The 18799-nt window shown below is 42.1% G+C and overlaps 1 protein-coding gene across 2 annotated transcripts in view; it reads left to right on the top strand.

Annotated features, from left to right (window-relative positions):
• Spg7 (SPG7 matrix AAA peptidase subunit, paraplegin) overlaps positions 1 to 18769 on the top strand; it is a 79218-nt gene extending 60449 nt beyond the window's left edge. Inside the window, exons 15-19 of one of the 2 annotated variants that reach the window (XM_075675328.1) lie at positions 1277 to 1360; positions 3565 to 3637; positions 8438 to 8604; positions 13488 to 13565; positions 18448 to 18769. In XM_075675328.1, coding sequence (XP_075531443.1) covers positions 1277 to 1360; positions 3565 to 3637; positions 8438 to 8604; positions 13488 to 13565; positions 18448 to 18660 — 615 coding nt within the window. In that variant the 3' untranslated portion in view covers positions 18661 to 18769. Of the gene's footprint in view, positions 1 to 1276; positions 1361 to 3564; positions 3638 to 8437; positions 8605 to 13487; positions 13566 to 17221; positions 17357 to 18447 lie in introns of those variants that run through there. The other variant, XM_075675336.1, reaches the window with a different exon arrangement.
• The last annotated feature ends 30 nt before the right edge of the window (positions 18770 to 18799 follow it).

Raw genomic sequence — 18799 nt, 5'->3', positions numbered from 1 at the left:
TAGGCGTGGTGGATCGGCGGTAAAGTGCCTAGCATGCAAAAGTCACTCCCGACAACAGCACCCCCGCATCTTCGTGACGTAGCGCCGTGGTTCACTTTGCCTTAGTTAGCCCATAATTGGCAATTAAAGTATTGCTCATTACCACGATGACCTTGAAATTTTGCAAATCTCGTCCCAAATTTGTTAGCTATCTCAATTTCAAGTCTGACTTCCATATGCCTTTTAGCCTGCTCAGAAGAACAATTCAAATTGTGCACTTTGAGCTTTATGGTACAGTGTGGCGTTATGGATGCTCAAACTCAGTTGTTTAGGGCATTCTTGCTTTGTGCAGTAAATACTCAATATTTAATTTTAATATTGAAGTACAGGTGTGCGCAATGCTAAAGCAGTATTGTGAATATGATAAATACTTCATTTGCTGATCAGTAAAGGACACCAAACCTAGGTATACATGCCAGCCATGGCTTTCTGTATTTTCTTTTGCTTAACAAAAACTATGCTAGAGAGGGAAGATTTGAGATGGTAGATGAGATTTGAAGGCAATGCAAGGTACACTGAATGGCCTGACAGAAATAACTTCCACGATTGCTTCCAACCATTAAAATTGCACTGAGACTGGTGTGTGCACATAGCAGGAGCATAATGCGACATAGATAGGTCCAATTTAATATTAAGGAAGTGTGGCATTTTTAAGTAGTTTAAAAATATTTGTCTTGTGCCTCATTTGCATGTATGGTTCATTTTGCACCTTCAAAAATGTAAAATGGTAGACCACCGAATTCACATCTGAATCAGATTTGCGAAGGAAACATGGGCTCGGGAGGCTGCAGCTAGCAACTAAGAGAAAAAATGTCTGTCAGCTGCAAAACGGGGAATGTATATGTCGGTGTGTGCACAGATGGAGTGAGAAGCTAGTGTTACAGATGAGAAAAATTGCATTGGCTTGTAGTGCCAAAAGGTGGGCCTGGTAGTTGAGTAGAGGTAGTGATCTTGCATATTCAATGGCATGCTGTAGCTAGAATTTCCTCATATCTGGTGCTTGCAGCCCCTTTCAATAGGGCTTTTATTCCATCGTGAGTTAGGCTGAGATGGAGAACTTCTTTTTGCCATTAGTGTGAACATTTTAGTGATGCATTTTAAGTTGCCTTTTAGTACTCACTTTCGTTTTATTTTCTTGCTACCCATTCTTGTGCCTTTACTTTGTTCAAATGAATACAAATCAGAATATTTTTGCTACATGTGTTACTATAAAGGTCAACTTTATTCTTTCACACAGGTATCAATTGTGCCACGGACATCAAATGCCTTGGGATTTGCACAATACTTGCCCTCAGACCAAAAGCTGTATTCATATGAGCAGGTAATTATACTATACACATTTACACTTGATCTTCAATGTAACAGTGCTATATTTACTGCCAGGGGCCACAATTTGCAAGAATGCATTTCATTTTCCATTCTTTCGACCTTTCGTCATGAGCATTGTGCCCCCATTATTGTCTATGGAATTGGTCACTCGGTGTGCAAGATAAGAAGGGGAAAATGGGAAAGAAAGTGCGTCTTTACAAAGTTCAGCCCAAGAAGCTCATTAAAGTAGTTTTTCTGCATTTTTGTTAATGTTTGTGTTTTAACACTATTAAAATTCCAGTAGAAATTTAGACTAATTATTTGACTAAAAAAATCGACAGAACCCATCTTACGATGTCTGTTGACGGTAATGTATTTAGCATTGGGATTCAATATAGCGACACAATGTATTGCTGCTGTCGAAATGAGTTATGTATGAGGAATGTACTGCAGTGGGACTCCTCTTTCACGCTTCCCTAAGAACACTCGGCGCCATTTAGCGCTGCCACCACCGAACCTGCATGTGGCCTCCAAAAACGCTTGGTGCACTGGTGCGTGCAAACGCTTAGAAACATGTCTTGCGGCAACCAAGCTCCTCTCTCTCACATCTTTCTGGACATGCTGCACCATCTAGTGATGCTGCCGAGAAGTCCGTGCATGGCCTCCGAGACAAGAAGCATGGCGTGCTGGTGCATGCAAACACAAGAGAATTATTCCCTCGCTTGCTGCGCACCCAGTGGCACACACTCAGCAACCCAAGTTGGCGAGAGGTTCATTGAAGAGCAGCACATAACCCATGCATTCACAGTGCCGCTCACCAAAGCGTTGTTATGAAAGACATTCATTAAGAAGCAGCACATACCCAGTGCATTTGTGATGCAGCCTGCGAAAGCATCGGGTTGCTGTCCTTGAGGAACCCTTGTTATGTGGGTTCAATTCTGCTAAGCATTGGAGAAATTTTTGGGATCTTTTCGTCGCCGTAGAGCAGCACATTTCCAGTGGCACATACCTAGTTACCCAATTTGCCATCGAAGGCATTAATTAAAAAACGGCACATGGCTACTGGTACATAAACAGTGACCAAAGCTGGCATCAAAGAGGTTCACTGAAGACCAGCACAAACCGAGTGACACATACCCAGTGCTCCAAGTCTGTGTCAAATAGTTTCATTGAACAGCGATACCTACCCAGTCCTGCATCTACAGTGCTCCAGATTGGTGTGAAAGAGGTTTGTAAGAGTGGCACATGGTGTACACATTGCCACATACTCCGGTGCCCCAAGTTGGTCTGACAGTTGGTTTCGAACCCTCTGCACAGCAGCCCAATGCACAACACAGGTTAGCAGGATAATGGTTACAGACATGCACAGATACAAACATAGATACAAACAGATAGCCCCCAGAAAGTGCGTGAAGTACCCTAAGAATGCTAATGTGTTAGCATTAGACTCAATTTATGCCACCAGGTGAGCTCATGAAGCATAAAGCAACACTGTCACGTCAGTGAGGCCGCCAATTTGTGGTGCAGTGAAATATCTTTAATTTCATGCCATGATGATATGGAACTGTAGGGAGCGTATTTGTGCATTGAAACAGCCATAGGCACTGCAGTGCGGAGTGCACCAAGATATCTGTCCCCAGGCTTAACGTATGGCAACAACTGCAGCTAGTTCGCCAGTCACTGTTTACCAGAAATGAAATTGTGATGAAAACAAATTATTGTAAGTATGAAATTAACTTATTATGTGCCCAGAAACATCATAACTAGTGACTTGTACTGGCCGTTGTTACAACACTAATCTCGAAAGGATTAATTAAATTCAATAAATTAAGACTGCATTGCTATACAACTGCGCCGAGCCTAGTAAAATGTGTGATCTGCGGAAGCTTTCTAGGGGAATGAAAAACTCTGTTAAAATAAAGATGTAGTTAAATTAAAGTTGGGTAAAGTGGGGTTGGAGCTGTATTATAGCGGGGGTCAGATATGCAAACAGGAATTCAAATTGAGCAGCACTTTTCTATGCGCAGTTGCCTGCTAGTTTTTGTGTTTGGGCGAATTTGCCGAAACACTTCACTCTTCCTTGTGCATTTCTACCTTTAATATGGCAATACAATTTAGTGTAACTCCCTTTTCTTTTTCAAAAGATATTTCTGCCATCATATTTGGAATACTTGAAAGTTGGTAGAGGAGTAATGCAGAATAATTTGTGACTTGCAGTTGTTCCAGAAAATGTGCATGGCACTTGGAGGAAGGGTCGCTGAGTCATTAACATTCAACCGTGTGAGCACAGGTATGGTATTGCATGCTTGCTCCCATCATTGGTGTTGACTGAATGAAACTGTGATTTCTTAAATAGTCTGAATCTAGTCCTTTTAAACAGCTAGAAAAGACAGCTGTGCCTTTTGTTAGTATTACTCTAATGTTATCACTGCTACAATAGTAAAGTCAGAAAAAGGGAAATGAACAAAGTAAAATATTTTCCAATTTCGTATGTTATTTCCAACTATTAAAGAGACACCAAATGGAATTATTAAATTAAGTTAATGTGATAGATTAATACTTGATAACTTGTAAGGCGTCAGTATTATCAAGAACAGAGCTTTAGTAGGCAGGAAATTGAGGTAAATGTAGGACACGATTTGAGACTCTACCACATTATAATACTAGCCTGATGATGTCTCATTATAATTGTGTCATTAGTACTCAACCTCTGATAATAAAAAATGTATTGCATTTCATGATCTTTTTATTAAAACGGAAAAAAAATGCTACTTGTGCACTTCTATGCGAGACAGAAAAATGAACTCGTTAAGGTTACCCTTGACAACAATCAGGCTGGTCAAAAGTTTTCCTTTTTGGTTGACTCTGTGCCACTCACCCTATCACATTTTTTATAGTTTTGATAGCCACGCTTTCGCTTGCACAAAAAATTGTAGCGCCAGCACTCAGGCACTGCTTTACTCACCGACGGCAGTAAAGGGCAGTGATGTATGCAGTGTCACACCACCTCGCGCATGCCGGGTGACTTGAATTGCACTAGAACGGTGCCCTTTCACTTGTCATTTTCTCTTGAACTAAGTCTTTTCATGGCACGAAACCAGCCCTGCGATGTTTTTCAACTGTTATTTTAACATTCCGCATTTGCCTTTAGTGTCCCTTTAATGTCCTTAGTAACACATTCTACATAAATAAGACCATTGCGTCTGTGGTATTTATGTTTTGTTCTTGCTTGTTCTTGCATCAGGTTTCAGACAATGTGCCCAGGCCGGGCCTGGGCTAACGAATCTGGTCCCCGCGGTGCTGTAGTGTAGAGTGTGTTTACGATGGTTCCTCTGCACATCATGAAAATCGGGGAGGAGTCACGTGATATCACTGATGTGTAGTGGTAAAACCTGCATTGTGAATGTCTTGCCCAAAGCTTTAGATGACGGAGTAGGGGATGGAAAGTGAGGAGGGTGCTGCATATGAGCAACAGCAGAGGATCGACCTTATTCTGTGTGGAATGTGGACAAGTGCAGAGAGAAAAAGGAAAGATAGGCTCAGCGTAGTGTGTGTTGTTCGGACTGGGGTTGCGTGGCCGATGTCATCTCGAGTTGGCGTCGTGCCGGGGCAGTCATCAGGACAAGTTGAGGGAAGAAAGAAAAACTTTATACAGGTATTTACGTCATTCAAATTTCTCAGTCAACAGACTGCGGCGCTCCTCAGTGTACCAGCTTAACTAGCCAGGTTGGGATCGATCACCATTTTCCTTTCTCCACGTGGTGGCCAAAGTCGCACGAATCGGGGAACCCTGGGTCATCATAATACACGAGCATGCACTTGCACTTGGACTGAGAGGGTACCTTTCTCCCTCTCAAAGGTCAATGTCCACATAATGGCTCAGGAATGCCGAGGTTGGGTGCTGACAAATGACACCTCTAGCAACCTTTTACGAATTCAGCAGTTCGTTGAAATCATGTTCTTCGAACCTGATCAGTGTCCGACGCCGAAGAGGGGAGACCACCGGTGTGCAGTGTGCTATTTTTCCCTCCTTTGGGTCGTTTTCGGTCGCTGAGGGGGGGGGGGGGAGGCAACGGGCGTCGATGGTTGGAGCATAATTGCCTGCAGGGCGGTGTAACGAGAGCATTTCAAAGCTGCAGGTTTGGTGGTGAAGTATCCTTGGTCTAGAAGGACCAGCAGGCACAATAGTGTCCAGCTTGCAGCAACACAGTCATTCTGCAGCTCGTGTCTACCTCACCTGGCTCACAGGCGCATGCATCGGTTGTTTGTGATACCATGTGACAGTACCACTAAATAGTGCCTGTTTTAGCACTCCTTCTGAGTGAATATGTCTTGAGCATTGACTGGCTTCAATTACTCATTTTTATAATGACATAATTGAGCATCATTATTGCGCAATATTTATATCTGCCCTGCTATGAATTTCAGCCAACGAAAAATGTCATTTTTGTCTCTCAACTCTTGATTTTAATAATTGGAGATAGCTGTTGCTGAAACACCCCGTATACTTGAAGCCAGTTCATTGTGGATCAGATGATGTCACACAAAAGATAGAAGCCATCAGGTTATGGATGGAGGGCTGTATTCTGAACTGATTTGTCTCAGTAAACGGGCCCTTTGATGATTTTGTGTCAGACGCATATGGACTGGAACCTAACAAAAACATGAGATCAGTCATTGTCACAATTGATTTTTTTTTTTTTTGTCAACATGAGTCAAATCCATTTAAACAGAATTTGAGGAAAATGCTAAAAATTGTTATTGAATCATAATGCGGTGGTATAAAAGAAACTTATATGACATTTTTTATGTCAGCTAGAGCAACCTTGCCGCAACAAATAATGAAAAATTATGCATCACATTTGACCAGTATTAGGATGTAAAGTTGGGGTTTAATTCTTTTTGATTTGAAACTTTCGATTTCATGTGCTCTTGGTCCAAAAACTTTGTTGAAATGACTTTCAGGATGGTCTTATGTTGGCAGAAAAGCTATTAAAACATTGACAACTATTGGCACTGCTGTTCTTCATAAACACTGGAAATAATATTTGGAGAGAGCACATGCATCTGCTTGAATGCACAGGGAGCCTCATTTGTAATGTCTCGCATGATATTTTTCTTGAGCAGCATTGAAGGGTGTAACGAAGTCAGGAACACAACTTGCAATGAGACTGCCATGGTGCCTTGATCACATTTTGTGGTAAGCGCTCTACTATTGGGCGAGTGGACTTGGCTCATTTTGATCCATGCACCAACAAGATTTGGCTCATTTTCGATCAAAAAATACGATCTTCGCACATGGTTTGTTTGCCTTATTTGACCCACTTCGTAGTTATACTTTCTCTAGAGGAAGGTTGCCTAGTTTTTCTTGTCATTACAACTTGGATCTCACAAAGTTTCAGTTTGTGGATTTGACTCATTTAAAAAAAAATTCCTCAGTTAACTCAGAAAGTTTCCTTATATCACCTATGTAAAGAAAGCATCAAGTTTAAAAGAATCAAGTTTTCTTGGATTGATTAGTTGTGCCCCATGAATTAGCACTAAACATGCTGACCACTGGTGTGTGGCAGTTGCGGTGCCTATTTGTGCAAGTTTTTTTTTTGTTGCAAAATGATTGCTAATTTAATGCTATGCTCTATACCGTGGTTCTAAAAGATGCTGGTTCACCTTAGCTAATGTTACCAGAAATTGTGCATAACTTCATGAAAGCACCTTTTGGTATATTCATAATGGTGTATTATTTGCAAGCTCATAGTAGGATTTTACATTTAAGAAGGCCCAGAGCTTAGGAATAATCTGCAACTAGATTTCACAATATTAAAGGACATGCACTGCCATTAAATAGAATGTGCTGTATAATGGGAATTGTTTGCAGAACCAATTACAGTTAAACCTCAATATAACAAAGTATTTAACTTTTCATAACTTCATGTCCATAGAACACCATATATTTAGAATCTCAATATAACAAGTGTTTGTATGCGATTTCAATATAACAAAATTTCACTGCCGCTGCAAAGGAATGCCGAGACAATAAATAGAAACCTCCACAGATGAAGATGGTCAAATGATTGAATTACAAGTGGCTGCTTGCAAATGCGCCTCTCAAATCGCACGACGCAACAAGAGCGACCACCGAAATGGAGCCGCATCGCATTTCATGTAAAGTCCAAGGGCGATAAGATCCCATCACGCCCCGCGCACTTTGCACTTTAGGTGTGAATGAAAGTGTGCAAGGGTGAGACAAGAAAGATGCTGGCTTCACGAGTGCCGCCTTCCCGCACCAGCAGAGGGCAATATGGGGAGGGGAGCGAGCTCGCGGTAACATGATTAAGTGCGCGCGAGGGAGTGTAAGGGGCAAGTTGGCGGGCACCTCCATTTCTGGCGCGTCTCGGCCATGGCTGACCATGGCTGTAAGTGTGGCTGAGCGCATATACAGCCTCACACCCTGCTTTAGAGGTAACCTGCCACATCTGCAAGGATTGGGTGTGCCGAGACGGCGTCGCACTTTGTAAGCCGCCCGTTTAGTATTGGAGGTTGCGTAATCTCGAGTTTCGATGACCCGTTGTAGCGAGAGGCAGACGAAGCATTCGTTCCTCGCTGCCCGCGCTTTTTCTGATCGCATCGGCCCAGTGTGGGTGAGGATATCAGCCACGGGAGCGGAGCGCACGTGAAAGCGTATCATGGCTTCGCTTAATTCATACTGTCGATGTGAAGATGTCGTCGACATACGTGGCATGGAACCGTATCATTCGGCACTGACTCCTAAATTTATCAAAAGAAATTGTTTTTTCATTCAAATTTGCTTTTTTCGATTGCCCGAAATTCGGAAAATTCTGTGGCCCCTTTCCATGTAAGAAACATCAATTGGTAACTGTACTTATTTGCATAAAAGGTCGGACTTCAATACAACAAAATTTCAATATAGTGAAGCAAATTGCCTTTGTTAATGACTTCATTAAATTGAGGTTTAACTGTATCTGGATTGTATGGGAATTGCAAAAGATAGGGTGGCATACAGTGTGCAGACATTTTCTACACTGATGAATGTGTTGCTTGTGGGACATTCAACACTTAATGCTTCTTGCAGGTGCTGAAGATGATCTAAAGAAAGTGCGGAAGATGGCTTATGGCATGATTCGCCAGTATGGTATGGACCCAGTAATAGGTCCACTCTCATTTCCTGCTGAAGATGAGAGCCAAACTATGGTTGGAAAGAAACCGTATAGCCGACGCCTAGCAAACGCCATTGATGAGGTGCCTTTTCTTGAAATTTTTTTGTGGTATTTTCCTTGATTTTAGTAATGTTTCCATTGGCAGTGAGTATTTTTCACATGTGCAGCCTTATATGAGCTATTAACCCAGTAAAACCCGAACACTGTTCCACACCAAGGAAAAATTAGAACTTGTTCACCTTTATTTGAGGTCAGAGTACATTTGTGCATAAAAAAAAATGTCATTGGATTCAAAACATAATTAGTGCAATAATTAATTAGTAATTGGTTTGATGAGCTGCTCACAACTGAAAAAACTCACTCCAGCATAAAAACACTATTATAGGCTGTGCATTAAGTTCTCTGTGCTTAAATCAGAATTCTGATGTTTTGGAGTTTTTACATATATATGACACATTGAGAATTACGAGGTTTGCACAGTGCTTTATTTTGCTCTTTGCTTAATTTATGCAATGTCACAAGCAGGTAGCTTATGTAGGTTATTTTGAATACATCTATACTTATATAACTATATTTTGTACTTGTATGCTATAAATAGTTGGGTCTCGAAATAACAAATTATTGGATATAACAAAGTAAATATAAGAAGTTTCTTGGCGATATCAACATGTAACGAGCACATGCTCATAATTAATATTGAATATGATGACGGTATGATGACGCGGAGTTTGCGCATGGCGCACGGTCGAACACGTCTGCAAAGCATTTCTTGAAAGCACTCCATGTAGCGAAGTCGGACTTGTGGTTGTGGTACCACAGGCTTGCGACATCCTTGAGATAAAACGAGACATTCTGTAGTTTCGATGGTTCGTCCCACTTATTGTGGCCACTCACCTTTTAAAATGTCGCCAACCACTCTTCCACATCGTGGTCATCTGTTCCACCAGAGAAGGGAGTGTCACGCTGGCACAGCGCACCGGTTACGAAAACCTGCGGGGATTGGGCGACGGCCTGCTATGTGGTTTCATCATGCATTGTTGGGGCGGTTGGTAGCGTCCGACTTCAGAGTTCCAGGTTCGAATACCTCGCACCTCCACCACTTTGAAAGGGGGTTTATTAAGGTTGGACGGCAGGTGGAAGGACCGCACAACAGGCACAGCAAAAACAGTCTCAGCCAGCATCTACAGTTCGCAATCTGCCACCCAGACAGTGTCTCACTGCTGCGTGCGTTGCTTCATCCCCACTACATAAAGAACGAAAGACAAGGTACGAGTAACTTTGGTGGTAGAAGAGTGCTTTGGTATGCATGGTTCAGAATTCCTTTTGCCGAAGCGACGTCCGACACTGGGTGCCAGACGTGCGACACTTCACACCGATGCCAAATTTTTTGCGACACAGGGCGCTTAACGATCGCATTAAATGTCCTTATGAATTATGGTCCCAGGTTAAGTATCAATAACTCTCTCTCATCCTTAAGTGTTCTCATCTCGCTTTCACTCTCAAAAAAATTCTGATGTAGAATAGAAATGCCTCCATGACAGATTGGGAAAGCACGTGCACATCTCAAGTTTTGACCAGTTTCAAGCCGTGAATCAACAGGCAGAAATCACAGATAAAGAAGTGCCACTGCTTATGAAGGCAACTGAACGCACATCGATTGAGGAGCCTTAAGTGCTCTTGCATGCGTGGCTCTTGTGCCGCACATTTGGCTCCCCACTGAGCACATCAACTACATGTTCTCTTGTTTACTGTGCAAGTGGACATGCATACACGTATGAAAAAGGAATTCAGTGTTACTGGTTGCTGCATAAGTTATTACCTGCGCAGGAAATTTATTGAAATGAGTCTAGTAATAAAATTCTCCAAGAATTTAGATGACAGTGTTACACCTTCTACAAAGAACAAATTCACTAATGATATTAGTAGATATATCCGAGTATTTCAGAGAACCACGAGTGAAATGTATTCAACAAGCGACGATGTGACTTTTGCTAGGCACAATGACTCCACAATGCCACTAGGAAGTTGTGATACAAGCAACTGGGTACTGTGTTCATGGTCGGTGTCAGTCAACGAAAATGTTTGAGTCGATGTAATCTAAATAGTAGTATGGATATGTCAAGTAATGTGATACCAGGGATGTGACATATAGAGCACTGGCATTTGAGTTGTAGAGTCTTGTTGCTGTGATACTTTTGTGATGGTGATACCACTTTAGCTCGTTTTTATAGATTTTAGCATCGTGCATAAGACTGATGTGGCATGAAATAGAGCAGTATTAAGACTCCATCGCACTGTGAAGCAGTTTTCATAGCACATCTTTTGTATCTCACTTAGCATGCATGATTACAGACAATTACTATTATCCTGACACTTTGTGGACAATGTGTAAAGGTTATGCAGACTTTTTAAGGCTTTCGTTGGCCACTTTGCACATATTCTTGGACGTTGTATCCTGCCTATAGGAAAGAGCAATGCAGAAGTGCTCTTGACATCCACTTTTATCTGTCACTGCTGCCACGCTCCTCCACTTTTGTAGTGGCGGGAAGTGCATTTAGATAGCTAATGAGCTGTGATTAATTAGGCAAGCTATTAAATATCTTTATTTTAGGACATAAGTCATATTTGAAAAGTTAGAGCATTCTCAAAAACACTCAGTAAGGTTGCTTTCATGACATTGTCGACATAATATGAAAACAAAACGTCACTGCACACTTGCATACCTGGATTGTAACACTCTCAATCGCCTTTCCAAAGAACGCATCTCGAGCGCCTGTCAAAAGCTGACGAGTGTGTTAGCATCCATGTTCATTGGCAGCCTATCCCTTATCATTTGAGACCATAACGGATTTTAGTATTTACAATCAAGGTGCTGACGTACACTGGACATCATAGCCTATCACTTTCTTTTCTCTTGCAATGAACATGTCGGCTTCATTCTTTTGAAACACATTTGAGAGCGCTGGCGTCCAGAAGCACAAGAGTGCAATGACATTTTTTTTTTCTAAAAACTAATGTTATGGAAACAACATCACTGGGCGTTTCTCAGCATGCTGTACAACTTTTCAAGTGCATCTTATGTCCTAAAACAGATTCCAAATTTGTTTTCATAATTAAACGTAACTAATTAGCTAACTAATCGCACTTTAAAAAAGTATTCCGAGTAACTCAAGGCGACGAACAATATGCCATTGGTCTCATTCATCTAAATGGTGTGCCATTCTATCTTCAAAACTTAGTTCAAGCTACGTGGAGCACCTGGTGTAACCACCTATACCACTGCTACAGATGTGCTGGTTACTAGCTTTGTTCTCTACAGAATTTTGCAATGAAACAAACATTAACTAATTATGTTCAAGTGCATTATTTCTTTAAAAGCAAATAACTTTCTATAATATTTGCCATTTGCCTTGCTATTCACTTTAGCAGTTCCTTGACACTTACAGATACAAAAAACAAGTCCTGTAGTGCTTTCGAATTTGCTTTAACCCTTTTCATGCTAGTAAGGAAACCACCAAAACTTGCCAGTTTGTTTTATGATTGATTCACTTGTTATTTTCTATTGCATATTACTTCCGGTTTTTCATGTTCTTGAGCTGCTGGTAGCCATGGCCACAGAAACAGTCTACATAAAACTTGACAATTCTTGGAACAGAAGTGAAGCGTGCTTTTGTTATGCTTTATGCAAGGTGTCATTCCTGGCACTGCAAGGAAAAGAAATCGTAGAAGCACTGGTGGCAGGGCATTTTCATCAAGCCACATCCACACAAGAGAGGGAACCACAGGCTCAAACTCTTTCTTGAAACCATCTGTACCAAGTTGAACCTTTGAACATGAACACTATAGCTTGCCAGGCCTAATTGTTTACTTGAGCTGAAGAAACATGCAAAAGCACCACGATTCTGGCATTGAAAAAGGTAGCCGTCATCGTCGTAGCCACTTAACTTTGCACCGCCAATATTAAAACCCTGGAGAGCCAGACTTCCATTGCATTTCTCCCAACCTTGCCCACAAATGCTTTCTGGAGAACTGTTGCCATCTAGTAGCATAGTATTCACACCAAAATGATAAGCAACTGCCGCTCGTCTGTGCCAGCCAGCAGACTGAAGGGAATTCCTAAATGAGTGAAACTCATCCTTGGCACTTAACCCTTTAACCCCCAATGCCAAGCTGTACTCATCATGGGAGGCTGTACCAATATTATCCATGACAAGTTGCACTCGTTCAACCCGATGTTCTGCTGCTTCCACTACTAAAGACGAATTACTGTCGGAATTGTAGGAAAGCTGCCTTCAAAAGCAGCTTTCCTTTATTTTATTTTTTTAATTTCTAAACAGAAAGCAATTGAGCAATATATCCTCAGAATCGTAATGACATAGAAATAATTATTACTACATAAAACAACATTGGAAAATTTGGTATGCTTTTCCAAAATTAATTTGGGGGTTAAATGCTTAAAGAGCTAATAAGTTCACCATTACGCCGTTTAGGCTTGTTGGTATGCCATTATTAATGCTCTGTCTAGTTAGCATAATCTCTCTTCTTTCCCATGTATTTGCCTTAAACTTTTTTTTTTAATTTAATAACTGCTATAATATGTCCCCTAAACACGTCGTCACCCAAGAAACATTGAAAGTAACAGTAGCGCTGTGCTGAACAAAAACACTTCTAGTATGCTGCAAAACGTTGGCTTCGAACACGAGCATTTGGATATTTGCTTATACTGACAATCGTCAACCATCTTCAATGGTTTTTGTGCAATGCTTTTTGTATAGGTGTTCGTTGTGGTGTGGAGGCAGATTGCGAGCAGGCCCCCTTTAGATAAAGAATTTTTTTTATGTGAATTGATATAGTAGAAGACCAAATTCAGTGCTGCAATTTTTAATGCACTAACTCTTTTTTGAGGAATTAAACATGTTGTGTAAATATGTAAGTCACAAAGGCTTTTTATGTTCTTGCATACAGCAAGCAAGGCTTGTGGTTGCCAGGGCTTACAAGGAGACTGAAAAAATATTAAAGGAAAACAGCGACAAGCTGAAACTGGTGAGTATGCATGTTTATTACACACCAATTGCAATACATTTATCACATTGCATAACTAAATTGTTAACACAAGAGCCAGAGTGGTCTTTAGTGCTTGTCGGTGAACAGAATTTACTTTAGTAAAGACATTTTGTGACACTATCAAACCGCAACATTAAGCCAGCCTATGTTATGCTTCAATAATAAATAATTCCCAACAAAATTGCTGAATTAGATAAATCTATTTACATGAATTAGCGTAGCCAGAATAAAAGCGGACTTGTCCATGCACCCAAATTAGTCCTTTGCTTAAAAAGAAATGTTTAATGTGCTAATAGTCTAAAGGGTATTACATATTCACAGAAATTTACAGAATATTTTCAAAATGTTCTTGTTTTTTACTGTTCATTAAAAGGAATAGCACGAGTTTTAGCAAAATTCAGTCAAACCTTTTCAATCACAGCCTAGCACCCGAGCCAAGGAGTAATGGTTCAAACCAATTCATGTACATGTTCATCTAGGATGTAGTAGTGGCAACTAAATCAGATAAATGTACAGTTAAAGGAGGCAATTGGTGCAGAAAAGGAAATGAAATTTTTGCAGATGTAATGAAACAGTGGTGGCAACAAAGCAGTTTCAGTACTGCTTCAAGTTTACAACTAGACACTAGGATCTCAGTTAACACACATAGGCACTATCACATGGTCTCAACAGCATATGAAATTTATTTTAATGCAGGGTTTAATGCAGTGTGACAGGTGCACTATGAAGAAACCTTAATGCAACTTTATCAATAGTGCAGAATAACCTCTTTTACCAGTAATGCGGTTTCAGCTATTCGTACGTTATGTTGTTTTGTTTGTGCTGGTGGTACACAATGTATATGATTTTGTAAACTTGTACCCGATGTTTAAATTCTTTCTCTCTTAGATGTGCTTTTAACATTTTCCCTGTATGTGCAAATTAACTGTTGCAATGGCATTATACAATAAAGTTTGTAAGCGAGTGTAGCTGCTCCTCATCCTTATATAGTGCAAGTACTGGATCATTGCTACTGTGTTACCATTTTTATTTTATTTGCACTTATCTTCAAACACTCTGAAGCTATTTTTTATAGCTTTACACTCCTCTCTGGATTTTTGTAGGGATAATAAACTTCAATGTTTAAACAACTTGAACCGTCACATTGACAAAATGGCACTGAAATTTCAGCTCAAAAGGTGTTTTTTTAATGGAAGCTTCGCTTTCATTTTCACCAGCTATAACCGTGCTTTTTCTGCCAAATGAACAAAAAAAGAATTTTGAAAGAATACCAGTCTATGCCAGTTTATTTTAGCTCTTCAGCATCCATTTAAATCTGCATTGCATGCAATATTTTCTCCTCTTGTACTCGATCTACTATGATTTTGATACAAGCAGGGGATGATGCGGTTGAACAAGTCGCAACATGCATGTGGCTTGCAATGCATACCTTTCAGCCTATAGCCTTTGCACGCTACAATTTTCAGCACACAATTGTGAGTTCCTTGCTGTCGTAGTGCACCGCAAAGTTTTCTGTTTGCGCCACATCAAGGGCCATGTAGAGTTGGTGTATTCAATGATTGCTGGCGCAAGGGCATGCTTCCCCAAGCATGGCGACACGCCGACATCACACTGATCCCCAAACCGGGCAAGCCTGTTAAGGTTGAAAACTTATGACCCATCTCCCTAACATCCTGCATTGGTAAGCTCATGGAGCACGTACTCTTGCGGCGCCTGCAGCCCTTCCTCGAAGAAAAATCATTCTTTTCTAACTCTCAATTCGGATTACGGGCTCATCTGTCTACCAAAGATGTGCTTTTACAATTGCGGGAGTAAGTCATAGGACCTCCGTCGCCCGCCCAAACGAGAGCACTCATTGCCTTAGACCTAAAAGGGGCATTCGATAATGTTGAACGTGACCTCATCCTTCGCAATGTTGCACATTCACACTGTGGAATTCGTATGTACAACTATATCCGCGAATATCTTCGAGATCGCACAGCCACCGTAGGAATGGGACCGCATCGATACGGTACGATTCGCCTTGTAGGACGTGGGATGCCCTAGGGCTCAGTTCTTTCCCCTACTTTATTCAATATCGCGCTCGCAGGGCTCCCCCGGCTACTCAACCAGATCCCTGACGTCGCCCACGCTATTTATGCGGACGACATTACTATCTGGTCGACACGGGGTTCCGACGGAGCCATCCAGGACCGACTGCAGCAAGCAGTCGATACAGTTTCCGAGTACGCGAGAAAATGTGGCTTAAGATGTGCTCCGGAAAAGTCGGAGCTCATAATCATTCGCCCCCGGAGCCGTTCCTCTACTCCCTCTATCACTGTGCACGTGGATGGCACACCGATACCACAAGTTAATCGTGCTCGTATCCTCGGCCTATATGTCCAAGTGGATGGCAGGTCAAACTACACTGTTTCCCTTCTATCCAGACAGATTGAGCAAATTCTGGCCATGATCCGGAGGGTCTCCAACAGGCGCTCGGGCCTTCGAGAAGAGGACCTACTGCGCTTGGTGGAGGCATGCGTGATCAGCCGCCTTACATACCATCTCCCGTTTCAGCGGTTGACCCAAGCGCAACAACTTCGCATAGACGCAATCATTCGCAAAGCGACCAAGCTGGCCCATGGCCTCCCGAACTATACTTGCACACGCCGTCTCCTTAACTTAGGGACACACAACACACTAGGCGAGCTGTTAGAGGCACATTGGGTCAGCCAGCGCCAGCGCCTCCAACTCACTCCTACTGGCCGCCATCTTCTCACACGGCTAGGATACTCTGTCCCACCCCTTGAGTTTGAAACCCGTCCAACGATCATGTCATCAGCGATACGCCAAGCTCGAAGTATTCATCCATTGCCACGTAATATGCACCCCAAGCATGACAAAGGGCGGCGCAAAGCCTGTGTATGATATATTGGCCGCATGCTTGCAAACATCCCAGAAACACATGCTTTATACACGGACACATCACGCACTCAAGAGGGCTATACCTCGGTAGTTTTGGATGGCATCGAATCCCTGAGAGACTCTGCTGCAATGTACGGAACAAATGCCGCTTACGGAGAAATTCTCTGTGTTGCTCTTGCAATTCGATACGCCATCCGTGTTCCTGAGGAAGTGTATATAATGACGGACTCGCAACAGGCATGCCGGGCGTACCTATCGGGACATGGCATCCCGAGAGCGGCGCACCAAATTCTCAAACAGATCCCGCAAAATACACCAACCACACCTCCCCGCATCCACTTACTCTGGACCCCTGGTCATACCTCGCTGCCGGGTAACGAAAACGCACATGCGGTTGCCCGAGAAATTTCCCTCCGGGCGACTTGGCGTGGTGAGGCAACTAGTTCAGAGTGGGGGGATCCCTTGCTCCGATACAAAGACATACTCCGTCCTTATACACGCATTCGTCGCAGCCACACCGTCCTTCTCGCGGGAGGAAGCAGTGGCATTACGCCAGTTACAAACCGCAACTTTTCCAAATCTTGTCTCTCTCAATAAATTCTACCCACAATGTTACGCAGATCGTTGCCCTGGCTGTGGCAGCTCGCCCACAATCTTCCGCGTCACGATTGAGTGCACTGCAAACCTCTTTCCTCCCTTGCCAACTCTCCTTTACCCCCCATGCAACAAAGAGCTGTGGGATGATGCCCTCCGCGACGGACCTCCAGAGTTCCTCCGAGCTGTGATACCAACGGGCTCGAAACATCGCCGGAATCATCTTAGGGACCCTGGACTGAGGGTTCCTCCCACACTGCTCTCGCCATTCAAATATTATTAATAAAAATGTTTTACGCTCTCTCTCGATACATATGCTGTTCAATGTACAAGACTTTCAAGAAATTTTTGAGCCCCAAAGTTATAATTTATATGTACTGTATTAAACAGCGCAGTTGACAATACAGGGTGTTTCAGCAAACTTGGGCGAAGTATTAAAAAAAGCATAGGCGCTATGCATGTTGAATTGCCACAGTATTGTTTTGACCAATTGGTACAATAGGTAATTAACAAAGATTGCTTAATTAACTTTTAAAGTATTAACGCTAGTGAAAAATTTTTCAATACAGAAGTTGTAGTGCTTGTTCTGAAACATAGCATTATTTCATCTATGCTAATTGCCCTGTTTAATTTTTTTCCAGCCTTTCTTCAAAGTATGCGAAATTTTGAAAATACGATGTGGCTCCTGGCTAACGTGCCGCACTTTTAATGCCCTCAGATGCAAGTTGAACATATTAGCAAAGGCTGCTCTGTGCACAGAGACCGATTGAACAGGTTGTCGGTGACTGTTATGAACGTTAAGTCACAAAAGAGGCATACCGTTTTAAGAAATTCTTCCAACAAAAAAGCGGCGACCATGTGTGAATGCAATATGGGACCAGAGGCAGCATTTGATGGAGCGCAGGTATTTTTTATTTTCTCCTTGATCCAATGAAGAAACACATTGGAGGGGGTGAGGCTGACAGTGTGATGAAAGGCCGAGGTAAAAACCATGCTGCAGCCTGTGCACTCAGTCTCTGTGCACAGAGCAGCCTTTGCTAATTCATTCAACTTAGATTTGAGGGCACTAAAAGCGCGGCGCATTAGCCGGCAGTCACGTGGTATTTAATTTTCATGCCCTTTAAAGAAAGGCCGGTTATCTTATCATAGATTAAATAATACGCTTTTTCAGAACAAGTGCTACTTTTGTATTGAAGATCTTTCGATAGAGTTAATATTTAAAAAGTTAATTGCCCTGCTTGGCGGATTGGAAAAAAATATCACGACGTGCACCTATGTTTCTCTTTTCAATACTTGGCCCAAGTTAGCTGAAACACCCTGTTTAATACAGCAAATTTCATGCGCTTATGTATTTTTGTTGCAGTTGGCTAAAGAGCTCCTCAAGAGAGAAGTCCTCAACTATGCAGATATTGAAGCCCTAATCGGGCCACCCCCATTTGGCAAGAAACAGCTCATTGAAGTTCTTGACCTGGGCCCCAATTCTTCTGACAAGAAGAGCAAGTCATCTCCCGAGAGAGAGGGGTCACCTGGAAAGCCTCAGCAGAACTTGTCTGGTGCTACTGCTACCACAGCCTAGAAAGTTGCATTGATAGCGTCATACAGTTTTAATTTTGCTTAGTTCGGTTTAGTTCATTGAGCAATTCTGTGTACAGTCTGTAATTAAATGTTTAGAACAGTACCCTGCATCTTCATGTGTAATTTACGACTCTCTGCAC

Source organism: Dermacentor variabilis, chromosome 1 (genome assembly GCF_050947875.1).
Source record: "Dermacentor variabilis isolate Ectoservices chromosome 1, ASM5094787v1, whole genome shotgun sequence".
Classification (NCBI taxonomy): Eukaryota; Metazoa; Arthropoda; class Arachnida; order Ixodida; family Ixodidae; genus Dermacentor; species Dermacentor variabilis.
Note: the sequence above shows the minus strand (reverse complement) of the source record. Positions and strands in the feature narration are given on the sequence as shown.